General features: G+C 32.9%; 2 protein-coding genes and 1 long non-coding RNA gene across 6 annotated transcripts; 2 read left to right on the top strand and 1 right to left on the bottom strand.

The window, feature by feature from the left end:
• Positions 1-3,853: 3,853 nt before the first annotated feature.
• On the bottom strand, positions 3,854-5,129 carry LOC107896277 (uncharacterized). Of its 2 annotated transcripts, none has more exons than XR_001683668.2 (2): positions 4,412-5,129; positions 3,854-4,171 (listed from the first exon to the last, which is right to left on the bottom strand). It is a non-coding gene; the product is annotated as an uncharacterized lncRNA (long non-coding RNA). The 2 variants fall into 2 exon arrangements; XR_001683667.2 differs by having other exon boundaries at positions 3,854-4,165.
• Positions 5,130-6,920: 1,791 nt separating this feature from the next.
• On the top strand, positions 6,921-10,468 carry LOC107896276 (vacuolar protein sorting-associated protein 60.1). Its single transcript, XM_016821397.2, has 7 exons — positions 6,921-7,280; positions 7,446-7,597; positions 8,171-8,264; positions 8,823-8,894; positions 8,977-9,088; positions 9,364-9,500; positions 9,937-10,468. The coding sequence occupies exons 1-7, from the start codon at positions 7,212-7,214 to the stop codon at positions 9,988-9,990; spliced, it is 690 nt and encodes a 229-aa protein (XP_016676886.1). The 5' UTR covers positions 6,921-7,211; the 3' UTR covers positions 9,991-10,468.
• Positions 10,469-17,167: 6,699 nt separating this feature from the next.
• LOC107896275 (calcium-dependent protein kinase 1-like) lies at positions 17,168-23,371 on the top strand. Of its 3 annotated transcripts, XM_041077849.1 has the most exons (9): positions 17,232-17,431; positions 17,695-18,804; positions 19,600-19,743; positions 19,891-20,043; positions 20,605-20,720; positions 20,901-21,068; positions 21,806-22,030; positions 22,361-22,424; positions 23,123-23,371. In XM_041077849.1, the coding sequence occupies exons 2-9, from the start codon at positions 17,970-17,972 to the stop codon at positions 23,152-23,154; spliced, it is 1,737 nt and encodes a 578-aa protein (XP_040933783.1). In that variant the 5' UTR covers positions 17,232-17,431; positions 17,695-17,969; the 3' UTR covers positions 23,155-23,371.
• The last annotated feature ends 3,661 nt before the right edge of the window (positions 23,372-27,032 follow it).

The following is a 27,032-nucleotide window of genomic DNA, read 5'->3' as shown; positions in this document are numbered from 1 at the left end:
TCCTGTTCTGAATTTGGAAAATCATCAAAAATTGGATAAAAATAATTAGAGGCTTAAATTTATATATTTAGAATCCTGAATGAGTCTATTTTCAATATAAACAAACGAGGACATCATTCAAATCTTGTATGAGAAGATAATTAATTTTTAGTAAATAATGGTCGGAACTGTCAGACAGCAGAATATGGGAGACTTCAATGAATAAACTGTATTAATTGGCCCAACAAAAAATTATGAAATTTTTATGGTAAGAAGACATATGAGTCTAGTTTCTGGTAAAATTTATAGATCTTAATTTGGAGTTCTGTAGCTCAAGATAAAAATAATTTAGTGACTATGATACAGATGGACAGCTTGAATATTCACATAAGTAGATAGTGAAAATTATGGATAATGTTACCTACAAGTGTGTTGTTTATACTAAGGATGTGGATGGAGAGGAGGAGCAGGAAAATATACAAAAATATATGAATGACTCGTCTATAAATTGATCACATGCCCGATTATAAATGATAAGTGTTGGATTAGAAATGATATAATGTTTTATTTGGTATATTTATTATGAAATTATGATTATTGTTATAATACAAAAATTGAACTTGTGAGTTTATATGGCTAAAATTTAGTGATTATTTGTTAATTTTATGAATTTCATGATGTGTTATTTCATATGTATTGATGATAAAATCGTGAATAATGCAAAAGCATGAAAATTGAATAAATGATCAAATTGAACATTTCAGTTCAGTGATAAAATGAATTGAAGGAAAAGACCATGGTTGGACCATGGCAACAAGTGATAAGTGATAGCTTCGGCTACACTTATCTGATCAAGGAAAAGTGAAAGTGATAAGTGATAGCTTCGGCTACACTTATCTGATCAATGACAAATGACAAGTGAAAAGTGGTAGCTTCAGCTACCTGATCAGTGAAAAGTGGTAGCTTCTGCTACCTGATCAGTGAAAAGTGGTAGTTTTGGCTACCTGATCGGTGAAAAGTGGTAGCTTCAGCTACCTGATCGGTGAAAAATGGTAGCTTTGGCTACAAGTGACAAGTGACAAGTGACAAGTGATTTCCGTATAAGACCATATCTGGGATATGGCATCTATGTGATATATGCTACTGTATAAGACCATATCTGGGATATGACATCAGTGAGATATGTGATTCGTGTAAGACCATAGCTGGGCTATGGCATCGATATATGAATATGTGTAAGACCATAGCTAGGCTATAACATTATTATGTGAAGATGTGTAAGACCATAGTTGAACTATGGCATCGAGAAAACGAAGTACTCAATTTCGTAAGACGTTCACTAATTTGACAAAGTTTGGTAAGTGTTACATGGAATTATGTGATACAAGGAAGTACGAGTTGATAAGATACGAGTATAGAACTTGGTTGATAAATGAATTCATTTATGATTTCATAATTGTTCATCTTGAATGTACTGTCCATATGTATTGATAATTCAAATGTTTTAATGAATAAAATTCCGATATGGAATAAATTGAACACGAGACAAATAATTATGAAATTGAACTCGGAATTCATGAAAATGACGGTTATTGATATATGGAGACATGAGGCATTGATATATGAATATAGAAAATGTTTGATAAATGTGTTTATTCATAATTATAGAATTATATACCTCATGTGTACTATTTGCATAAAGATGATATTTCAAATACTTTGGTTATTTAAGCTTAAATATGAAATAGTCTGAAATCAAGATAAGTTGTTATGAAAATATATTTAGGTTACAGAGATATGGCTGATATATGTTGTATGATTACATAACATGAAATTGTGTATATATATGAGAAATTGAATGAGAATTAAGCCCATACACATTTCTTGTTATTTATATGAAGTGTACGACTGACAAGGGTAATGAAGTTATAAATAGAGAGTTACACGGGTTGAAAACATGAGCGTGTGACTCTCCAAAGTGTGAAAATTTTTTAATTGTTGAAAAGTTTCATATGTTTACGGTTTGGTCCCGAACCACCCTGAATGTATGTTTTGGGCCCCGTAGGCCCATATAAGGGACGTTAAATATATGTATGAAAGTTTTTAGTTTAGAAAAAATTTTATGGTTGATTGTTTTTACATGATTGATCATATTAAGTTTGGTAATGCCTCGTACCCTATTCTAGGCTCGGAATACGGGTAGGGGGTGTTACAGTTATGATGCTTGATAACATCATTGGTGAAAGATATGGGCTTGGTAGATTGGATCCAAGTTGGTGTTTCACTTAATGGCACAACCTCTGGATACTTTAATGTGGTGCTTATAAGAGCTATTTCCATCATTTAGGCAATGGGGAATTATTAAGGTTTATGCAAATGAAAGAAATTTGAAATTGGTGAAGACTAACATTGGTCTTATATGCAAACATAGTTTGGTTTTGACATTTTCATTTCACAATTCTCCCAAAGTTGAAGCTAAGCATTGTGTTGACTAAGGGTGAGTAAAACTCGATTCGACTCATAAAAATTAAAAAAAATCAAATTTCGAGTTAATCGAATCGAGTTATTCGAATTATTCGAGTCAAGTAGAACAAGTAATTCGAGTTTCGAGTTTGAATCAAGTTGAATTTTACAATTCGAATAACTCAAATAATTTGAATAACATATTAGTGTAAATACATTTTTGGTCTCTATCAAGTTTGAAAATAAGCAAATTGGTTTCTCTCAACAAAAATTGCAAAAAAAAATTCAAAATAATTTTTAAAATTAAAAATGTTTATAAAAATTCCAAAATTTATATATTTTTAAAAAAATTATAAAAAATTCAAAAAAATCTAAAAAATATATAAAGAAAGTTAAAAAATAAAAAAAATTTCTACAAATAATAATTTTGGGGACTTAAATAAGTTAATTAATGATTCGAGTTTATCATACTAAAGTATATTTATTATAATTATTTTGCTTTGAAAAAGTTTCAAATATATATGGTTTCAAATTTATGTGTTTCAACATGAAATTAATTATATTGTAACAAGATTTTAATTTGACATGTTTAATTTTTTAATTTAACTCGAACATTTCACTCGATTCTACTTGAATTGATTAGAAAAAATTTCAAATCTAGTTAGGATGATAAAATAGGATTCGTCAACTCGATTAACTCGAAATATTTTCAATCGATTCAACCGAATACTCACCCTTAGTGTTTACTAGATAAGTCATTTGGGTTCCCTATATTTGATTGCTTTCTCTATTATAAAATTTTTATTTTTTAAATTGTTATGAATTTTATTGATAATGAAATTTGAAATAGTTTGTATTCTTTAAAAGGTTCTTTTTATCAATTTTTAAAATTTTTAAAATAAAACATAAATTTATAGATTGTGTAAAATTAATGGCTAAATTTATGAAATTAAGACCAAATTGATAAAATCTATAAATACTAGAAGGCTAAATTTATTATTATACTAATAAAAAAAGGTCATGTTGGTTGCGTTAATACTTTATCAAAAGAGTGGCAAAAATATTAAACTTCAATAACATTAGTGACTAAATAAAAAATTTATCGAGTTGGATAACCAAAACAAAAACCCACTAATAATTGGGTGAGTACTAGTGTAATTTACCCATTTTAAAGTACTATGAAGGCTCTTATATTAAGAGGTAAATAGCATTTTGCCCCATCTATTAAAAATAGACAAATTAGTCATTGTAAATTAGATTAAAGAACAAATTGATTTTTCTGTTACAAATTCTATTAATTTCTACCCTTAAAGTTGTCCTACATATCAACATAAGGTGTATTTATCGTGCCACTACCTTGTTATTTCATCAATCATGATGACTTTTAACAGAATAAATAAAAATTTTAATAGAAAAAAAATCAATTTTCACAACTATTTTACTAAAAAAAAGGCTGATTTCCAACTTTATTTACAGAGATGGACAGCTTAAAACTTTATTTACTGGTGTAGGGCCCAAATTTTGCCCGACCCAAGATACAGACCCAAATCACTAAAATTAAAAGGCCCGATTACAAGCCCAACGACCCAAATTTTTTCAAAAAATAGCAAACCCTAGGGTTCCATTTGCCCACGCCGCAACTCCCACACTTCAACACCCACGAACGAATTCCTAGCTCGCACGTTGCACGATCATGCACTCTTCCTCCACGATTTCACAGCACCTGCGACTTGAGCAAAGAAATAGGCAGAAATTGTTTGTATTTTGGTTATAAAGCCTTCGTTTTTCATTGTAAAAGGGACGAGTTTTGAATACAAAATATACACGAGAAAACAATAAGAGATCAGCCAAACGAATACATTTCAAAAGGTGGTTGTTCATCATTATTTTATTCTGTTTTTCCTTTTTTTCCATTTTCATTTAAGTCCACGAAATACAAACTAATATTTTATAAAAGGGAGAGACGTACCTTTCGATTCGCTAGCAAAAGGGGGAGAACTTCGGCCTTCCGATGGCTGTTTACGGCCGTGCATGAGGCGGCGAATGAGAGCTGGGTTTTAGCCCTTCGGCTGGGAAGTGAGGGAGAAGAGAGAATTTTAGGTTTTTAAAAAAAAAAACAAAAGGGTAAAATGTTTTTAAAGAAAAGGGGGTTTTGAAAAAAGGTTTTGGGTTTTCTAAATCTTTAATGTTTTTTAAAATAAATAATAAATGTTATGTTTAATTTTAATGGCATTTGGGGAAGGGAAAGAGATAGCCTGCGTGTGGACAGGCTGGATCTACGCATGTTTCCCTTAAATGGGTAATTTTTGCTTCCAGTCCTTCCCATTCGCGCCAGTTTTAAATTGACCCCTATTTGCACCTTATTCATTTTATTAAATTTTTCCTGTAATTTACGGGTTGTTGTGATTTGGTCCGCGCCTAGGTGCTGAGTTTTGGAGATTTGGGTCATTTTCGTTTTCGGTCCTTGAGAATTTGTGCCCATTGAGTTGTGGTCCTTAGCTTTAATTTGTTGTTCTAGTTATTTATTAATTATCCCTTTCAAGTTTGGTTTATTTCAATTGAGTTTTTCTATTATCTCAATATGTGTTTCTTTTATTTCAATATGATCAATTTAAATATCCTCATACATTTTCTTTATATTTACACATAATTTAGTTTTTTTATATATATATTATTGTGTTATATCATTTTTTATAAATATTTTTTCCTCCCTTTACAATTTTTTTTATATATAAACTTTATTCCGTCATTTTTATTATTTTAAATACTTTTTATATATTGATATTCTTATATACCAATTATTTATATTAAGTTTTTTATGTAAATGGATATATGTATTATTTTGTATGTTATCTACTTCATATTATTTATTTTAAAAATCATTTGTATATTATTATAATATTTTTTTCTTTTTTTTAAATTCTTATATTTATTAACTGTTTTAAAATTTTTGTATAGTTTGTATAGTAATGATTCCAAATTATCTTTCTTACTTATTATTTATTTTATTTTATATTAAAACTTGTTATATTTCATTTGTGTAATTTGTTTGGAACTTCCTCTAAATTGGTTTCTAATTCATTAGCTTTCGATTATTAACGTTTGTATTTATATAGTATATGATATGTTGCTATTGCATGTAACTTAGTTCTTTGTATTTTCCTTTTTATTATTCACATAATATTATGGTTGCATATATTTATTTCATGCTCAATTCAATGCTTGTACGATTGTTATTTTCATTGGACTTTAAAATTTCAAATGTTTTTTTTGCTTAATATCAAGCACTTTTTTACCTTTAAATAAACTAAAAAGTATATCTTGAGCCGGTTTATAATTGTTAATTTAGAAACTCCTCAAAACAAGGTAATATTTCGTGTTTAGAAATTCGAGAAATCATTCCCTAACATGCTGGGTTTCGTTTTTTTCATTTGGCCAAATAACAGAATACCCTTTTAAGATTTCATTGTGCGTTTATTACTGTTGTCTATGTTTTAATTTGTTTTTTTATTTATTTTCATATATTGTCCCTCATTTGTATAATTGAAATTTTTGTGAGTGTCACACTGTAATTGAAATTTTCAATTTGTTGATCCAAAATTTCCAATTTATTTTCAAATCAAATTGATGCGTTTTGAGCCGGCGTTATTAAATAAGAGAGATGTTTGATGTTGGGAAATTCGGGAAATCGTGCCCTAACGTGCTGGTAAAATATTAAAAAAATTACTAATAGTTTAGTGATCATTTTGTAAGTTTTTATAATTCGCTAGCCAAAAAATCATAATTAAGTGACTATTAATGTAATTTAATCTAGATATAAAAATATGAAAAATAATTATTATATTTTATGTATATTATATATTTCTATAAAAAAACTTATTTAACATAATTATATATTATTTTAAATAGATTATCTATCTAGTCAAAATACATTCTCAAATAAATTTATTAGTATTCATTAGGTGATGAAAATTAAATTAAAATTAAGATTAAAAAAATTAATGAGTATAGTAAAATATTTAAAAAAGATATATCAATTTTTTAAAATTACAAAAAAAAACTATTTGAGTACCAAATACTCATAATTTATTTATTAATCAAACATTCATAACAAAAAATAAAATAAATAATAAAAAATTTAAAAGTATAACTTCTAAATTGAAATAATGGAAAATTATTTTAAAAATTAAAATTGCATGGATATTAACTTCAAACATTTAAAATTAAATAGAAAATTACTATATGTACAAGTTTTATATGTGTAATTTGTTCTTTTTTTAATAGTCTTTTTGTATATGCTAACAATTATAAAATATAAAAAGATTAAAAATCTAAAAAGATAATTTTATAATATGAGAAAATATTAATAAAATATAAAAAATAAAAATTGTTTTATAAAAAATTATAAAATATAATATAATATTTAATTATTAGTTAAAAGAGAAAGAAATTTAGGAGGAGTTGCAAACTTTATCAGCACGCTTTTTTTAAAATTAAAAATTAAACTAGTTTTTAGTAGAAATGCAAGATGGCTTTAAAAACATATATATATATATATTATTATTTGAGGATATGTATGGATATGTCAGTACTTCACTGAAATTTGTTTTCGTGAAATTAAAAAGACAAGTCTAGGAAAGCAATCTTTAAGCAAACGAACTGAGAAACAGCTCTTCGTCTTCCCCGCCGATCTCTCCAAATTCTATTTTCAAATCGAAGTCAACAATCAATTTTAAAGCCGTTTCCCCTCTCTTTCCTAACGAAAGGAGATGAAGCGAGTCTTCGGCGTTAAGAAAGACAAGGAACCGCCGCCTTCGATTCAAGATGCCTCCGATAGGGTTTCTCTCTTTCTCACTTTACTTTTCGCTCTGACTTCTTTAACATTTTCGTTTGATCTTTTGATTTCTTAGTATTAGGGTTTATGTAGTTCATTACTTAGTTTGATTTCAAATTTTTGCGTATTTTGTGAAATAATATGGGTGGGATGGAGTTTTCGTGATCAGATAAATAAAAGAGGGGACAATGTGGAGGAGAAGTTGAAGAAACTGGATGCTGAGCTTAGTAGGTACAAGGAACAGATAAAGAAGACAAGGCCTGGCCCTGCTCAAGAGGCCATTAAAGCTCGAGCCATGAGGGTTCTCAAGCAAAAACGAATGTACTTGCTTCTTTCCTACCAGATTTGCCTTAATTTTCTCGCAGTTATTACTTACTTCATTTCTGTCTAGTTTCTACATATGTACTAAGAAAATTCATGCTTGACGTTATTATATGATGTTGGATGGAGTCATTTAAGCCAGTTACACGTGTCTTTATGGAAGCTTTATGCTATATGATTTGTCCTATTCTTTTTGTTTAATCTTTTGCTTGATTGAAATTTGCAGCTTAGGTTGTATTTTTTTTTTCATTTTTTGGTATTAAATATTTGGTTATTTGGTCAACTAACAACTGGTTTAGTGGAGAATGAGTCCGTATTGGTACCAGGTCCCACGTTCAAACTTGGACAATTCTTCCCCCTTATCCATTGATCAGAAAAAAAATTGGCTATTTGATTCTCATTTTTCGTGGTACCGTTAAGGGGGATATTTGTTTTATTATACCTAGTGTCATTTTTACATACTAATTTTTTAGTTTGAAAACTTGCAATAGATACTGATTTCTTGAGTTTGAAAACTTGCAAAGTAAGTTGTGTGTCTATTTCAGTATATCTGATACTAATCGGTTTTGACAGGTATGAAGGGCAACGTGATATGCTTTACAATCAGACGTTCAACCTCGATCAAGTTGCTTTTGCTTCTGAGGGTCTTAAAGATGCTCAACAAACAGTATGTGGTAGCCTTCAATTTCATTGTTATAAATTCCATTCTGTATAACTGAATGTGGACTTGCTGTAAGTGATAAACTAGCATTTATATTTTCTAATATGATATTGTTATATGCTCTTTAATTGATAATTGCTCCTGTATATGCTTTTCAAGGAGCATAGGCAGTAGTTTGTACGTGATATTAAATGTTTATTCCATGCTTCCATGCTATGGTGGATTTATTGGGGCTGTGGTATATTTACAGTAAAACATTTGTGTTTCTTGGTAGCGCCCAAAGGGGCACAGTTCAGGACAATCCAGTCGGAGCTTTTTCAGTTCCCTTATTGGAATCGGCTGCCTACCTCATGAGAGGTAGGAGATATACCATTTGTTGCTGGGGAGAGGTTTCTTCATTGAATTTGTGCTTAATGATTAATCTATATCATGGTTCATGAATTCTTTCTGCTCATTGCAGCATCATCAAGCCGGAAGGATATGAATTCCTTTAAACATACTTGCAAAACTGTTTATGACTATGTCACCTTATGAATTTTTAATCATGTTTCTTGTCGGTGCCAGATGTCAGCCCTGAAATCTGCCAACAAGGAGCTGAAAGGAATGATGAAGACTGTTAACATTCAGGACATAGATGTCTGTACTCTCTTTATACACTCTGTCGGTTTCTGTTATAAAGAATTTATTTTCTGGTGACATTGATTCTTTTTATCTATAGAACTTGCAAGATGAAATGATGGACATGATGGATGTTAGTAATGAGATCCAAGAGACCTTGGGTAGAAGCTATAATGTTCCCGATTACATTGATGAGGAAGAACTCATGGGCGGTAATCTTTGAGCTTACCTAGAGTCACAATCATGTCCATTTTATTCAAGTTTTCTCATTACTTTTGCATGATTTGGGATTAGTATAGTGATTTGGTTTTACTCATAAGAATGGAGTGAGGCAATTTTAGAAATTGGCGTTGTTATCCTCATTATTAATACTATTATTTGATTTGCAAATGGTAACTTATACATCCTTGTATAATCAGTGGTGAAATAATAACTTATTTGTTTCCTTACCCTTTAAATTTTTATGCTGATCCATGTTGGATTGCAGAACTTGATGCTCTGGAAGCAGACATGGGAAGTGAAGCTGATGGCATCCCCTCTTATCTTCAACCTGATAAGGAGGAACCGGATTTGGACACTGAGTTCAATTTGCCTGCAGCACCCACAGGAAATACAACAGCCCAGGTAAACCTGTTACCCTGCAGTTTTAGTATAGGTTTGCAGTGTGCTTATAAATTGGGATATTTGTGCTGTTGTCCCATTTTTCTTCACTCTCTATGTTATACATATACATATATTTTGTTCAAACCTGTCGTTACTTTTCCCACTTTAGGGTTCAATTTAGCTGCCGTTTAACAATATGATAAAAAGTTTGTTTTCAAACGATATTAAGATTTGCTGTGCGTCTGAGCTCATGATCTCTGTTGTCAGTCCCCGTGTTTTCTGCATTTCCACCTATGACCATCTTTTTACTGAACTTTGTTTATAGCTGGCTTCTCATGATCTTATAATTTATTGGTAGTTATAATTTGTTTTTAGAGCCGCTGGTATCAGGAACTTGAGATTCAATTTTGCATTTATCTTTTTTATCTGTAGTTAATGTAACTTTGATGCTGAGCAGGGTGAGGATGAACATGGTTTGCCTACTGTTCCTCGAGCATCTCTCCGTAGTTAGATGGTTGGACTGCTACAATGTGTTACTGCATGCAATATAAATCAAGGTGAATGAGGCCTGCCCTTTTAAACATATTGTGCAGAATTAGCTTCAATGGGTACTTCAATTGAATTGGCTCAATTATTGCATCCATTTGATGAAGGGTATCTTTGGTTGCCACTATCACACTGTATTATGGATATGATGGAACCACCTTACAATGGGTTTAGGTGTACTAGGGGGTATGTTGGTTGACATAAGAAATATTCATGGGTCGTGTTTTGCTTATTAACATTTTATATGTCTGATTGAGAACTAATAGAGTTTGCAAAGTGGAGAAGGGAGTTTGCATTGCGTGATTGAGAAGTAAAAGGTTAGGGTTATCGAACTTGGATTGCCAAGGATGTATCCGCAATGGCATCATAGAGAAGTCTCCATTGTTGTATCCGCATCGGGTATTTATTTTTTATCTGAGGGAGATTAAATTGTTGTGATTTTATATTTCATTGAGGCCCATGCTCCATAACAATTAAAATTTAGAGTAAATTCACCCAACGCGTTTCTATTTCGGTCATTTGGATTTAAAAATCTATTTTAATCACTAGCGTTGTTGAAATTGAATAATTTAGTCATTTATCCCTGTTAAGTCGCTAATGAAGGATTTTTATTTTTATTGGTACGATAATAAATTTATGAATGTTTTTAATTTAGTATTGATTTTAAAAGTTAAAAATTAAAAAAATATATATTTAAAACTTTATTTTTTTGATAAAAATTCATAAGATTTTATAAGTAAACAATTTTTTTTTCTAATATGAAATTTATTTATTAAAATAATAATTTATAAATAAAATAATATTTTTATTAAAATTTAGAGATTAACTAGAATAATTGAGGCAGAGATCTGTGTTTACCCTCACTTTATAGCTTGAGAAACGAGACAATGAACTAAAATGGGTTTGCATGTGACATCCCTAATCAGATATAGCAACCTCAAATTGGAAACCACGTTCTGCCCACTAGTTCCCTGTTTTTGGTTGTTAGTTAGGCCAGAATTTTAAATGACTTTGACCTCTGATTTAAACTATTAAAAGAATCAATTAAATTATAATAGTTGTTATAGAACTAAATAGGATGTTGTAATAATAAATGTGAGAGAGTAATAAGACACAAGGGATGATAATTTTTTCTTTTAACATGCCCTCTATAAATTTTTAACCTATAAATATGAAAATTGAAACACCTCATAAATTCTATTAGAGTTGAGATGTCATCTATATAATTGTTGGGCTATGAGAGTTGAAAAGAGATTTATTTGTGAAATATTTATAATACCCTCTACAAAAATGTCTCTTGTTATAATTTTATTAAGAATAATTATGGGATAAGACTTAATGAAAAAAAGAGAGTATACAATGTTGTATACTAATCTTTCAATGTAACCACCCTCTCTTAAAAGAAAACATTAATTAAAGGAAAATAGTACAACAATGTTTTAGATTTTTCCTAATGTCAACATCACATTACATTTTTGAGTTGATGCATTCCATATTGTGTACTAATCTTTTAACATAACCATCCTTCAATTGAGTTATACATGTTGCCTTATCTTTGTATAAAAGAGTTGGCATCTTTTCCCGTAGAGGTAAACCACATAGCTTCTAAATATGTTGGGTCAACGACCTTAGCCAAACACACTTTAGGCTTGCCTCATACATTGCAACTACTTTTGCATGATTTGAAACGACAATTAATGTTTGTTTATTGAATGCCATGACATGAGTGTACCCTTACAAGTAAATAAATATCCTGTTTAAGATCAACTTTTATATGGATTCGACAAAGATTCAACATCAACATAGTCAAACTAATAGAAATTTTGAATAAGTTGAATAAAATAACTTCATTCCAATGGTTCCTCTAAGAAATCTAAATACATGCTTAATTTCATTCTAATATCTATGTGTTGGAGAAGAATTAAATTTTACTAACAAACTTGTAACGATGTTATATCAGGTCATATGTTGATTGCAAGATATATTAATGTCCCTAAAGGACTTAGATATGATACTTCATGATTTAAAAGCTTTTCATCATTCTCATAAGGAAAAAATGAGTCTTTATCCATATCTAGTGATTTTACAACTATCGGGGTACTCAATAAATATGTTTTATCCATGTAAAATTTCTTTAAAATCTTTTTTGTAAAAGGTAACTGATGGACATGAATTCCATCCTTTAAATGTTCGATCTATAGGACGTCATAGAACTTTGTTTTCTTAAAATCTTTCATCTCAAATTCTTTTTTTTAATAATATATTGTATTTTGAAGCTCTATAAGATTTCAAATAATTTTTAAATCATCAACATAAACAATTATCACAAATTCAAATCTGCATATATTTTTTGAGGACTTCTATTCATAAATAGCAATTGCTAAGAGAAAATTCAATTTAAAATTCAAACAACTCACAAAAATGAAATAATTAAATATATTGTTATGCATTAAAAAACATGAAATCGATATTCATTATAACGATTGTACCATATACATTTAGGTTGTTTTAATCAATATAAGGACTTCTTTAATTTGATTGAGCAATTTTCTCAATAATTTTTATATCTTTCTGGGATTTAAAATCTTTTAGGGAATTTTATATAAATTTCACTATATAATGAGCCATACAAATAGATTGTAATGACATCTGTTAAATAGATATTAAGTTTTTCACACACTATCAGACTAATCAGATATCTAAACGTTATTACATCTGCCACTGGTGTCTCTTCATAATCAATGTTGGGTTTCCTTGTGTACTGGCTCGCCATGAAACATTTCTTTGGTCAAACTCTTCACTCGACTATCCCAGACGCTTTGCTATATCGACGAATTCATTCCTTACTTTTCATATTTCTTTCCTTACTTTTTCCCTCTTACATGGGGTGTTTGTCGACTTTAAATTGACATGGTTATTTTTCGGCTTCCCATTATGAACCCTTTTGGTATCCTTTTCAACTATCCATCCAAGAATTCTTAGGAGATACCTTTCTTCGCAGACTTATTCGTACCAATCCTTGGCAGACCCTTTCTAACCATAACTTAGTCCCGATGGACTCATTGACATTCCATGTTGTGTTGACTTACAATAGATTTCGCCCTTTTGGTAAACCCATAGTTTATCGTTCTGGCAACTATGCGAGTTCTGCCATATTACTTACTCGTTTCCTTCTTACAGAGTTATCCTTTCTACGGTATAGCTGCATTAGACTTTTTTCAAAGAGGAACAATCTTGATAGACACACTGTCCCTTGGATAATATCCTTATCCTTTTCACGATATTTACTTCTTGGGTAAAACTACATTGAGCTTCCTTTAGTGGCTCTTCATTTCAAATCCTTGCTTGCGATCCTTAGATACTTCCTCTATTCATTTCCATGAACAGGTTAGCTCTCGCTTGTTCTATCTTCTTTTAATTCTGTTGGGTCTTTACCCATACCTTATTGCCTTCCATCACTTTTGGCAGATTCCTCAATGTCCACTCGCCATACTTATGCTTTTTTTGCCCCTTCCTCCACTTACATGGTTTCTCATACTTGGCGCACAGGCTCCTACTCCTCACTTGAGGTCTTGGCATACCTTCCGCATCTGTTTCATGGCAGACTCTAGGGTTGTCGTAGCCGAGTTATGGTCTAATAGCCTTTTTCCTCATTTTTTACGTCCCATTCAACTTACCTTGTCTTTACTATCCACGCGGATTTCATCTCTGTTTCGTGTTTACTGTCCCGACGGACTTACTTTTTTCTGTGTTTACTATCCCGACAGACTTACTCTGTTGATGCCATAGTGTCTTTCATCTATGGTTTATTCATCATATCTGGCTGTTATAGCGTCTTTCATTTATGGTCTTACACTGTATACCTTATATCTTGTTGTCATGGCATTTTTCATCCATGTCTTACGCCATATACCTTTACTATGTACCATGCTACCATGACATCTTTTATTCATGGTCTTACACTATGTACCACATACCAGATTGCCATAGCATCTTTCATTTATGGTCTTACGTCATATACCGTCGTCACGGTATTGTACTAAAGGATTAGTCAATACCGCCGTCGCGGTAAATATCATTCCAAAATTTTATTTCCCGAATCGTCTTCCCATTACTTTCTTTACACCACCTAACCTTGATGCTTGAACACCGTAGTGTTCCCTCTGCAAGGCTCGGAGCTTCACCTAAGGCGATAACTAATGGGTTCTCTCCCCATTCCCATCCTAACTTCATTTATTCTTTTAGGGTTTATCCACAATCATGCAATGCATGCACATATAATCATATTTTATGCTTATGCAAACACAACATGCTTAACAGCATAGAACACACTAATAGGGTTGGAGTTTGAAATTCACCTGAATCCTTATCGTTTCCATAGCTTATTCCTTATCTTAAACACCAGAGCTTCCATTCTCCGGGCAGTAGCTTACAACCGAAAATCCACTAGTTAAACTTACGCTACATCTTAAAAGCTTAAGCTTCCATAAGCATGCAGAACCCTTAAAATAGTTATGATGTCCATAACTAAATACTATATACACAGAAGGGTTAATAACCTTACCCGCTTGTTGGTTTCCCTACTTTTTTAGCTCCATTCTCACGAAGTCTACCCAATGCGGAACCTTCCATGACTACTCTTTCTTCGAGCTACCGAAAAAAATAAAGAACAAGAGAAATTGGGACAAGGTCGGGAATAAATATTATCCTTGGAAACCATCTCCCAACTATTTATAACCCTTCCCGTGCTACTTCTAACCTTATAAGAACCTTGTATTCTCAATCGTTATGTCTTCCATTGAGGAATCGACTGGTTCCATTCTAACCGAACCAGGTTTGATTCTCAACTTTATCCAATTCAGTTTCTAGCTTCCCCGTTTCTTCCAATAGAAGCAATTAATTTGTGGTCTTTTTCAATTTAGTTCTCCAATTATTCTTAATTTCGAGTTTATTGATACATCTCAACAACTCTTCACATGCCTTCCGAGTGAACGAACCATCATATCAAGCCACCATCCACATTTAACCCTCAATAGAAATAAAACATCTAAATTTATACTACTTACAAACTTTTTAATTAAATTGGTCTTACGAGTTAATTTATTGTTTGTGTATTGAAATAATTATAAAGGCCAAAATATTAAGAGTTTGTTTAGACATCACAAAGTAACTGAATGGAACTGTAATTACTAGGGTAGTAATTACACTCTCTTGTAATTACAAAGAATTGTAATTCCCTAGACGTGTTTGGCTGATAGAGTATAATTACATTGTAATTCCCTATAACATGTTTGGTAGTACAAATTGTAATTACATCGTTACATAATTTATATTTTTAAAAATATAAATTATTATAAAAATATTAGTATGATAAAAATAATTTCTAAACAAGTAATAAAAATTAAAATCAAATCGTCATATGCATAATGTTAGTCTAAAAAGGAGATGATAATACAATTACTAGTAAAAATAACAAGAAAATTAAACATCATATGCAATTTTATCTAATTATTAAGATCTCATTCTTTTATATACTCTTTGAAGTATATGGATCATCTCAATTCGATCTATGATTGAAGTTATAAAATATGCAACATGCTAGTACTATTCAACTTTTTTTATGCTATACAAAGGTGATGTGGTTAATATGAGAAATATTTTTTTAGAACAACAAATGTTTAGTTAACCACATTTCAAATTATTGAATGTGTCAAATTAAAGAGTTCATGAGTTGTCTATAGTGCTTGTGTTTGACTCTATTATCTCAAATGATATCATACCACACGATATAGTGTAAGAAAATCTTTTTTATATGATAATTACCATTGACCTTATAATATTTATGTTCGCAGTTCAAATAATTTGTAACTTTAATTATAAAAACTTATATAGACTTAATCTGGAGAAAGACTTAGGCTAGGTTATATCCATTTTTATAATATGTAAATTAAGTCAAAATAATATAATATTTATCCTTTATAAAAAAAGGTTTTATAAATTGTTCGAAACTTTCACAACACTCCATATAAATAATATAATTTTTGTCATATTTTTATAAATAAGTTATTATAAAAAAATTATAACATTTTTTATGAATAAATAGATTATTTTATAATATATATATAGCATTGGCACGTAAATAAATTATATCCATACTTGATTATAAATTTTTATAAATAAATATATTATAAAATTTTTTATAACATGTAAATTATTTTTTTATAACAAACTATTTGGCTATAACTTTAGAAATTTTTTAGCATTTAAATAATATAATTTTTTTTATAATTTTATAAAATACACAAATTATTTTTATTATATAATAATCCGAAACACTTGTATGTATCATGCTTATAATATAATTTTATAATTTGAATAAAAATAAATTTTTAAAATTAAATTTGGGTGTAATTACCTATATAATTATTCTAACTCTCACTCTTCTCACTAAGAATTGAAAAGTGTAATTAGGGGTACTCCAATTATACTCAATTCGATCAGACCTACCAATTATAATAGTTACTCAAACATGCTATCCTTATTTAATTACAAATAATTACACACAAATTCAATTACCTAAATATACCTAGAAGTGAGCAAAACTTGATCCGATTCGAAAAAATAAAAAAAATTCAAATTTCGAGTTAATTGATTCAAATTATTTGAGTTATTCGAGTCAACTAGAATAAGTAATTTGAGTTTCGAGTATGGGTTGAATTTTACAATTTGAATAATTCAAATAACAAGTTGTTGTAAATACAACCTTGGTCCCCGTCAATTTTAAAAATGAGCAAATTAGTCTTTCTCAACAAAAAAATATAAAAAAATCAAAATAAATTTAAAAATTTATATATTTTAAAAAATATATAATTAATTTTTTAAAAAATATATAAAAAATTTAATTTAAAAAAATTATAAAATCTAAATAAATTAATTAATGATTCAAATGATAAAATAAAACTCGTTACCTTAATTAATTTAAAAATGTGTTACTCGATTTAATTGAACGGTGGACTGTAAATATGGGCATTTGGTGCACTTTAGTTGGATAATTTATTGTATTGCGTATTGAAATGGAACATATATAAAAGAAAATGGGACCGGACCCAATACAAAGTCAGGAAAGCTTTCAATTAATGGTACCATTAACCGATAAGCCCGGAATTGATAAAAACCCTAGATCCGGCCAAGCGCGTAAACCCTGCAAATTATGTCCAAACACACGTTTATGCCTCTTTCCATATGTTTGTTCTTTTCTTGTTATTTTAATGCGATAAAAAAAACATTAAATAATGTTGAGATTTAGATATAAACCAAGTTTCAAGGACTCCCCACTTCCACTCTCTTGTAGTTGTAAAACTTGGAAAACAGACTTCTTCCTTTTTCAACGAGTAGGCCAAGACTTGGTAAACCATACTTTTTTCCTTTTAATATAAACTTATTTTTCCAATGATCTTCTTTTAACTTTCTCATCCTTCAACTTTACTCATTTGGGTTTCTGTTTTTTTCCTTTTGGACTTTTGGGGTGTTTTTCCTTTTGAGCATTTCAAGTTTGATTTTTCCAATTACTGAATTTGAGATCCAAGGAGTTGTATGTGTTTTTCTTTTTCTTGCATAGTTAATTTATTTATTAATTGGTGATTGATGATTGTGTTGACTTTTTTCTCAGGTTCTTAAACTTGCTTCTACAATCATCTCCCGTAGTTGTTGTAGTCATTACTTTCATTTTTTTATGGATAGATTTTGAAGTTTGTAGGTAAGTAGTTAGTTCTAGTTTGGTTTTTGATATAAAGATTTTCCCTTCTAGAGGAGAATATAGGGAGCTTGATTCTTATTAGGAAGATCAGATCTTTTGGTATCAGATTGGCCCATCTATTGGTTTTAGATATTAATGTTCAAAACTTTTGATTGTATTTTGAAGAAGAAATTTAAGTGTGAGAGTAGATGGGGAATACTTGTGTAGGACCAAGCATTTCCAAGAATGGGTTTTTCCAATCGGTTTCCGCCGCAATGTGGCGGTCCCGAATGCCTGATGACTCGGTTTCGAGTTCTAATGGGGGAATTGGGAGTGAGGTAGCAGCTAGAGAACCTGAATCACCATTGCCAGTCCTAAACAAACCTCCAGAGCAAGTGACAATTCCTAAACCAGAGACCAAACAAGAGGCCAAAGAGGAGGCCAAACCAGAGACCAAACCGGAAACTGAACCCGAAAAACCGGCCAAACCCAAGTTCCCTCATATGAAAAGGGTGTCCAGTGCAGGGCTTAGGACTGAGTCTGTGTTACAAACAAGGACTGGTAATTTCAAAGAATATTTTAGCCTAGGGAGAAAACTAGGACAAGGGCAATTCGGGACGACTTTCCTTTGTCTGGAGAAGTCAACTAGGAGAGAGTATGCTTGCAAATCAATCGCAAAGAGGAAGTTGTTAACTGATGAAGATGTAGAGGATGTCAGAAGAGAAATTCAGATAATGCACCACTTGGCCGGGCATCCGAATGTTATATCTATAAAAGGAGCTTATGAGGATGCAGTGGCAGTTCATGTTGTTATGGAATTATGTGCTGGTGGAGAACTTTTTGATAGAATCATTCAGCGTGGACATTATACAGAAAGAAAGGCAGCTGCACTTACGAGGATTATAGTCGGGGTTGTGGAAGCTTGCCATTCTTTGGGGGTTATGCATAGAGATCTCAAACCTGAGAATTTTCTTTTTGTGAATCAGCAGGAGGATGCACTTCTCAAGGCTATTGATTTTGGATTATCAATATTCTTTAAGCCAGGTAGTATTTAGGCTAGCTAAGCCTTTTCAATTTGATCTTCACTTTATTGTTGAAACGGCATGGATTTCTTGGCTTAAATGAGTTATTTGTAGGTCCAAATCTAGTAAATGAATTCCTATTAAATTATTGAATAAGCAAAAATTAAGAAATTCTTTGCTACAGAGAGCTTATTCATGCTACCAATTCCTGTCAGAAATTTGATATTACATTGGAATTATATTCATATCGGTCTTATACATTACATTTCAAATGGTTTGTGACACTGGGAGTCATTATATGCTGTTAGCCCTATGGTTATATTCTGCTACCAGCCAGCCAGCCATTAGGCAATGATAATATGGTATCACTTGCACATCTACGTCCTATGTTTCATCATTGGTTTAGGCATGTCAGTTGTGTTTGATTCTTTAATGATTGTGACACACAAGGTTCCTTTCCCTTGGTTTTCTTGTTTGAACAAAATTCGCTTGCATTATCTATAGTTTAGAGTTTCAAAAGTAAATTTTACTTTGAGCCCCAATCTTAAAGTGGGCCATTTGTTTCTTAAAATAATCACTATTTAAGAAAGACAAAGATTTCTTTTGGTTTGCATTAGCATGAAATTTATTAGGCTTTCCATTTGTTTATTTGTAAAGAATTATTATAGAGCTTTTATTCATGCATTGATTTGTGATCTTCCTTGGTTTGCATTGTCAATATAACATAGAAAATTGATCCCATTTGTGATTACCAACATCAGTAGAGGAATTAAGAGAAGATTTACTTACTTTTTAACTGTAATTCTTTGCCATGCAGGTGAAAGATTCACTGATGTGGTTGGGAGCCCATACTATGTTGCCCCTGAAGTCTTACGAAAGCATTATGGTCCAGAAGCAGATGTCTGGAGTGCAGGAGTAATTCTTTACATTCTCTTAAGTGGAGTTCCTCCCTTTTGGGCTGGTAAGAAATTTTCTGATGTGTAAGATTTTCTCCGTTTTGACTAGTCACTTCCTAATACAACCTTAATTTAGCCAAGTGCAATTATTTTAGCTGCCCCTTTGTTTACATCATCATGATTATGTTTTGATTTTCACTGCCATGATGTAGAAAACGAGCAAGGCATATTTGAAGAGGTATTGCATGGTGACCTTGATTTTGATTCTGATCCTTGGCCTAGCATCTCTGAAAGTGCTAAAGATTTGGTGAGGAAAATGCTCATCCGAGACCCTAGGAAACGGTTAACTGCACATGAAGTTTTGTGTAAGCCACATTCTTTTATTCCGGTCCAGCTTTTTTGTTATCAAAGAACTTTTAGGATTTATTAAGCCTCCATTTTGTCAGCAGTTTTACTTTTTTCTCTTTGCTTCTGGAAGCAAAAAGGCAAAAACTACATTTGGATACAAAAGCAAATAAAACTTTTAAACGGTTATATACAAAACATGTAATTGTTTTAGATGACAAAGTGCATAATTTTCAATTTTGTGTAGACAAGTAATGTTATAATTGGCTTTACATTTTAATTATTTGTTCATTTTTTAATCAATTATGATATTGTATTTTACTTTTTTCTTTTGCTTTGTAGCAGTTATTCAAAAAGAAAATAGCCAAAAGTCAGCAATAACCATCAAATGGTGCATTTTGTTGCATTTTTTGTAGAATTGTATTAGAACTGAGCTCCTTTTGTTATTATTATGTAGAAAGATTCCAGTCTGCCATGTTATTGGCAATGCAGATGGCTCCTACTTATATGATAAAATGTGTAACACTAGGTTCCAGGAGGGCATTATTTCCGTTGCTAATATTGATAAAAAATCTGTGCAGGCCACCCTTGGATACAGATTGATGGTGTTGCTCCTGACAAGCCTCTTGATTCTGCTGTTTTAAGTCGTATGAAGCAATTTTCTGCAATGAATAAGCTCAAGAAAATGGCTCTTAGAGTAAGTCTCTTGACATGCTAGGCATGATATATGGGAAAAGTTGTGAGATGGGGATGGAGGGATTGATGGATGAAGACTTGAGTGGATACTCAAACTATGAAAACCTATTTTTACATTTAAAACCTTTTTTAGATTTTCCAGTTATGTTGAACTGAAAATTTATTTTCTTTTTCCATTCAGGTAATTGCAGAGAGCCTATCTGAAGAAGAAATAGCTGGCCTGAAAGAAATGTTCAAGATGATAGATGCTGACAACAGTGGTCAGATCACATTCGAAGAACTTAAAGCGGGACTGAAAAGAGTTGGAGCTAATCTTAAGGAGTCTGAAATTTATGATCTTATGCAAGCAGTAAGTATACCGACTGCTAGTCAGCTAGGACTAATGTTATGTGGATTTGGGATGATTCTCTTAGGGGATAATTAGTTAACCCTTCTCTTCCTCAACTATCTTTCCTAGACCAGAGGAAACCCATTTCTTGACCTTTTTTACATAAATCTAGTAACAGCGGTGGCAACTTAAACCTCTCGGCTTGTTCAATGAAATTTCTAGAATATCTTCCTTATCTACATCCGAGGAATAAGTGTAGGGGTGGTTGCTTCAAGAATTTTTCTTTCTTTTCGAAAGAGACATTTAAGGCAGTTCATGTCTGCTTATGCACTTCCAAAGGGTAGCTATGGTTTGTGAATTTGTTGAGATCTCTAGGCTTCATTTACTCAATTTAGGATTTTCAGTGTTTAAATGCAATAAATATAGATATACCGGAAGAAGGAAGATATACCAAATGGTATGGAGTGTCTTCAACCATGGAATCATATGGATTCTTCAACGGTCTTAGGCAATTACAATTGCATCCGCTCCATGCCTCAATTTGTATGAGCATAATTGAATGTGTACCCAGTACCATGTCTTTGTCCAAAGTTGACAGTGGCAGACATGACTTTAGTTTCACAAAACTGACATCTAATGATGATCTAGTAGTTTTTCTTGGTTTTTACCTTTTGTCTTCTTTGTTCTATACCTAATACAAGGCGAATTGGGAAAAAGCAGTGACAAGTTGTCTCTAATGCAAATTTGTTAAACTACAGGCTGATGTTGATAATAGTGGCACAATTGACTACGGGGAGTTTGTAGCTGCTACGCTGCACCTAAACAAAATCGAGAAAGAAGATCATCTATTTGCTGCCTTCTCCTACTTTGATAAGGATGGTAGTGGTTATATTACTCCAGATGAGCTCCAAAAAGCTTGCGAGGAGTTTGGCATAGAAGATGTTCGCCTTGAAGAAATGATCCGAGAAGTTGATCAGGATAATGTAAGCAGTCTGTTTTATTTTTTTATTTTTTATTTAATTAGATCATTATACATTATATAGTTGACCAAAATTAAGAAAGCTTGCCCTGAAAATGAGTTGGTAGTCCTTTCCTTAACTTCCACATTCAAGATCCGTAAATGGTCAGCCGTTGGATCATGTAAAGGTATCCAATTCTCATAATAAAACCTTCAATGCATCCATTTGCAATAATCAATCCTTCATTTCAACCAAGACCATAAAATATGTCAATGTTGTGCTAAATTATTACCAGCACTTTGTTGCCTGCATATAATTTATGCACTGATCTTATATTCTACCGATCATATGCAGGACGGACGCATCGATTACAATGAGTTTGTGGCGATGATGCAGGGTGGAAATGTTGCCGGTGCTGGTAAGAAAGGCCTGCAAAATAGTTTTAGCATCAAGTTTAGAGAAGCATTAAAATTTTAGTACAGGCAATTGCACTAGTTCTTGTTCCTTTTTTATTTTCACCTTTCAAGTTTTTGAGGGAACTGAGGTTTGTATAGTAAGAAGTTACCTATTGTTCTTTGCCAAGAACAGCCATGTCTTTGCATGGCGCTTTGGCCATTTTCTTCCACCTTTTTTGCTATTAAATTATGTTCCATCATGTTGTATACTTTATACAGAACGAATCTATGTCTTTAATTTACTACAAACTGTCGTTTTGCTACGTGTTATTTACTTATTCTTTTTAGATATTTCCATCTGTATATTGGCTGAGAATTTTTGCAATGAGAATATTGGAAAACGAAATACTTGCAGCCTTGGATCAAAATGAATGTCTTTAAGTTTTAGATTTATCATTTATCTCATCTCATTGATGAGTGTCAAAATTCACCAAATTCGTAGTTAGAGAAGTAGGATCAATCCACTTCACAGAATTTAAATTCTCATTAGTAGGATGAATCTCACTTCATAAAATTTAAATTCGTAATTAAAGCAGTAGGATCAGCTCTTGTGGGTTTCAACCACCTTACAAATGAGAGAACGATCTGCGCGAATTATTTAAATTAAATTACTTAAAAAGAAAGAGAGCCTTCATTTGTGCATACACTTTTCTTTTTTTAGGGGAAGTGTGTCATGGTGCAAGATCCTATTGACCATGTTGACACTGGATCTCCTAAGCAAGAGGCGAGGCAGCATGAGAATGTCCAGCTAATGCACATACGCACCGACGCAGGGGAGTGAAGGAAAGGAGGGTGCCAACAAATTTAATGGATTTTGTTTGCTATTGAATCGGTAATGAGGATTACTATTTAATATTTCGTTTGTAATAAAAAAGGCTATCAAAAAATCAAAACTGATATTATCCCTGAATCTATTATCTTCTCTATTTTTCATTGTTTGTGCTACTGAGTTCTTAACATTTTGGTGCTTTCATTAAGAGGTTACCATGGTTAATAACACAGAAGCAATCAGAACTTTGCAAGAATCAACTGCGTCCCTATAGAAGCATGCTGAAAACCAAAGTCGATGAAATGAGATCACTGAGAAAACTTTACAGGACATGGCCAAACAGTTTAGCAGGTATTGCGGCGTCATTGTAGAGTTCACTTTCATTGTCACAAAAGGGGGATGCCAACGTCTGTCGTGGAAAAGCAAAGATGCGATCAGATTTAGAAGATGCCTTCCCTTTTGCTCCTCGACCCGCACAGGTCGAACTTCCAATCTTCACAGGAGTGGATCCTGAGGAGTGGCTGGCTTCCATTTAGGATTTTTTGAGTTCTACCATACTGAAGACCACCACCGCGTCACCATGGCATCGTTTCGGATGGAAGGAATAGCGAAACGCTGGTATCGCTGGATGCAACGGCAACGTTAGTTATCGAGGTGGAATCATCTTGTAGAAGCCATTCGCCGCCGATTTTTTATCACAGAAATTGAGTCACCAGAAGGACAACTGACGAAACTTACACAGTCAGCCACGGTGGAAGAATACCATACTCAGTTCAAAGAAATGGCCATGTGAACGACGGCATCGTTGTCGAAGGAATTTTTAACTCAGTGTTTCATCTCTGGGTTGCAATCTGATATTAAACATGAAGTACTGGGTTAGAGGCTCAAATCAATGATCGAGGTGTTAGCCTTGGCCTGCTTCTATGAGGTGAAATCGGGAGAACTAAAGAAACTAGTGCCGAAAGGTATTGGGCCCAAGTTACCTTCTGTTTTGACCACTTCCTTTTAGTTCACTTTGGGACCCAAATCCTTACCAGGGCGACCTCCACCATTAGAGTTTCCTCTTCCAAGAATAAACTATAATCAACCGCGTCGATTAACTGCGGTAAAGGCACAGGCACGCAATGAGAAAGGGTTGTGCTATTATTGCGACGATAAGTACCTCAAGAGTCATCAATGCAAGGACCTACAGTTTTTCCTCGTAGACGAGGAAACCCTAGAGGAAAATCGAGAAGATAGGGACCTGCGAGGGACAAAATCTGATGGACATGATAATGCGGACGACACATACTGCTTGTGTTGTTTAATGCTTTGGTAAGCTATATGACCCTAAATACGATCCAGTCAAGGGCATGGTCAAGGGCCGAGAAGTGCGCATTTTACTCGACGGGGGAAGTACCCACAATTTTGTCCAGACGCGTACAGCTAAATATTTAGGTTTACCTATCACCACCGCTTCTAATTTCAAAGTTCTAGTAGGCAATGGGGCGACATTACAGAATGAAGGGTGTGTGAAGAATTTGAAAGTGGGGATTCAAGGAACAGAGATAACCACGAATTTTTATGTGCTACCACTAGAGGGTACTGAAATGGTGTTGGGGGTGGCTTGGATGGCCACATTGGGACCAATCACCATGGATTTTTCGAAGCTACAATTTAAGTTTGATCAAGGAAACAGGGAACACGTATGGCAAGGGGAGACGAAAGCGGAATCGTAACCCGTTCATTTTCAATCCTTGAGACGTATAACTGAAACCAATGGGGTAGCTGAGTGTTACAACTTGCAAGTGTTGGGCGCCGAGCACCCCACCATAGCAATTGAGTAGAAAGAGATGCGCTAGTTGATCGAAGAGTTCTAAGACATATTCTAAGCTCCCGAAGAATTTCCATCCGAGAGAGTATTTAATCATGCAATTCATTTAGAACCGTCGAGCAAGCCAGTGAGCGTGAAACCCTACCGTTAACCTTACTTCCAGAAAGCAGAGGTGGAACATCAGGTCAAACAGTTGCTGGAATAAAAGTTCATCAGAAGGAGCCAGAGCCCATTTTCATCTCCTGTGTTACTGGTTAAAAAAAAGATGGGAAGTGGAGGTTCGCATCGACTACAAGGCTTTAAATGCAATCACAATTAAGGATAAAATCCCCATTCCCACTGCTGAGGAATTGTTCGATGAGTTAGGAGGTGCACAGTTTTTTTCAAAATTAGATCTACTATCAGGTTACCATCAGATACGAGTGCGAGCTTCAGATGTACCAAAGATGGCATTCAGGACACACCAAGGCCATTACAAATTTCTCGTAATGCCATTCGGCCTAACCAACACGCCTTCCACCTTTCAAGCTATAATGAACGAGGTATTCAAGTTATTCTCGCTTAAATTTATTTTAGTCTTTCTGGATGATATTCTGATCTGCAGTGGGTCTTGGCAAGAGCATTTAAACCATGTTAAGCTAGTTTTGACTAGGCTAAAAGAGTGTGAGGTGGTGGCTAAGGCATCCAAATGTGGGTTTGGACAAGAAAGAGTAGAGTATTTGGGGCATTTGGTAACTCGAGAAGGCTTAGCAGTTGACCCTCAGAAATTTGAGGCAATTAAAGTGTGGCCACAGCTTACTAGGGTAAAATGGGTGAGAAGCTTCCTAGGAATTGCAGGATATTATCGCAAATTCAACAAGGGCTTTGCCTCAATTGCTACTCCCTTGTCTGACTTGTTGCACAAAGAAGCTTCTTTCACATGGACTGATACAACGCAGGAAGCATTTGAGAAGCTCAAGCAATGTCTATGCATCTCACCTGTTCTGGGACTGTCGGATTTTACCAAAAGCCTCGTATTGGAAACTGATGCATCTGGAGTGGGGATCAGAGCCATTTTACATCAAGGTGGGAAGCCTTTAGCTTTTTATAGTAAAAAATTGAGCCCTAGAATGCAGGCCACTTTTACATACCACCGTGAAATGTTTGCAATTACACAGAGTGGGGAAATGGAGACAATATTTGCTCGGCAGGAAATTTGTGATCATCACCGACCAAAGCTCATTGAGAGAGTTAAATCAACAGACAATTCAGACTCATGAACAACAGAAATAGTTATCAAAGTTGATCGGGTATGATTTTGAATTTTAGATATAGGCCAGGAAAAATGAATGAGGTGGCTGATGCTTTGTTTAGGAAAATGAAAAGGAGCTGCATGGTTTTATCCCGACATGTGTTTTGTGTACTCGAAGATATATGAGCGGCCAGTTTTTTGGATCCAGAATTACGCCAATTGAGATATTCACTTAAGGAAAATCAACAAGATCATTGAGACTACAAAGAGCAAGAAGGGCTAATAGTGTTCAAAGGGCGCATTGTAGTTCCAAATGAAATTGCACTCAGGACTTTGTTGATGAGAGAGTTTCATGATTCCAAAACTGGAGGACATGTAGGAATAAACCATACGTATCAGAGAATTGCAGCTAATTTCTTCTGGTAAAATTTGAAGCATGATGTGAGAAATTTTGTGAAGAATTGCTAGACTTGTCAACGTATGAAGAGCGAGAGTTTGATATCTGCTGGGCTTTTACAACCACTGCCTATACCAGAACAAGTCTTTGAGGATTTATCATTAGATTTCATTGTTGGGTTACCTAAATCTAATGGGAAAGAAGCCATTTTAGTGGTCGTAGATTACCTTTCCAAATATGCTTATTTTTTTTCACTACCGAAGAAGTTTGATAGCAAAAGAGTAGCGAGGATATTGGTCCAATGAGTGGAAAAGCTACATGGAATCCCTAAATCCTTGGTTAGTGATTAGGACAGAGTGTA

The sequence above is a fragment of the Gossypium hirsutum genome, chromosome A10 (genome assembly GCF_007990345.1).
Source record: "Gossypium hirsutum isolate 1008001.06 chromosome A10, Gossypium_hirsutum_v2.1, whole genome shotgun sequence".
Lineage (NCBI taxonomy): Eukaryota > Viridiplantae > Streptophyta > Magnoliopsida > Malvales > Malvaceae > Gossypium > Gossypium hirsutum.
The sequence above is the reverse complement of the archived record's forward strand: the minus strand, read 5'-3'. Positions and strand labels throughout refer to the sequence as shown.

What these genes read in the sequence shown, in the direction of transcription:
- LOC107896276 (XM_016821397.2), top strand. Translation starts at nt 7,212, where the DNA reads ATGAAGCGAGTCTTCGGCGTTAAGAAAGACAAGGAACCGCCGCCTTCG. An exon ending in GTTCTCAAGCAAAAACGAAT is followed by an intron (nt 7,598 to 8,170) that starts GTACTTGCTTCT and finishes CGGTTTTGACAG; the next exon opens with GTATGAAGGGCAACGTGATA. An exon ending in TTAACATTCAGGACATAGAT is followed by an intron (nt 8,895 to 8,976) that starts GTCTGTACTCTC and finishes TTTTATCTATAG; the next exon opens with AACTTGCAAGATGAAATGAT.
- LOC107896275 (XM_016821396.2), top strand. Translation starts at nt 17,970, where the DNA reads ATGGGGAATACTTGTGTAGGACCAAGCATTTCCAAGAATGGGTTTTTC. An exon ending in AGTTCCTCCCTTTTGGGCTG is followed by an intron (nt 19,744 to 19,890) that starts GTAAGAAATTTT and finishes GCCATGATGTAG; the next exon opens with AAAACGAGCAAGGCATATTT. An exon ending in GAGAAGTTGATCAGGATAAT is followed by an intron (nt 22,031 to 22,360) that starts GTAAGCAGTCTG and finishes GATCATATGCAG; the next exon opens with GACGGACGCATCGATTACAA.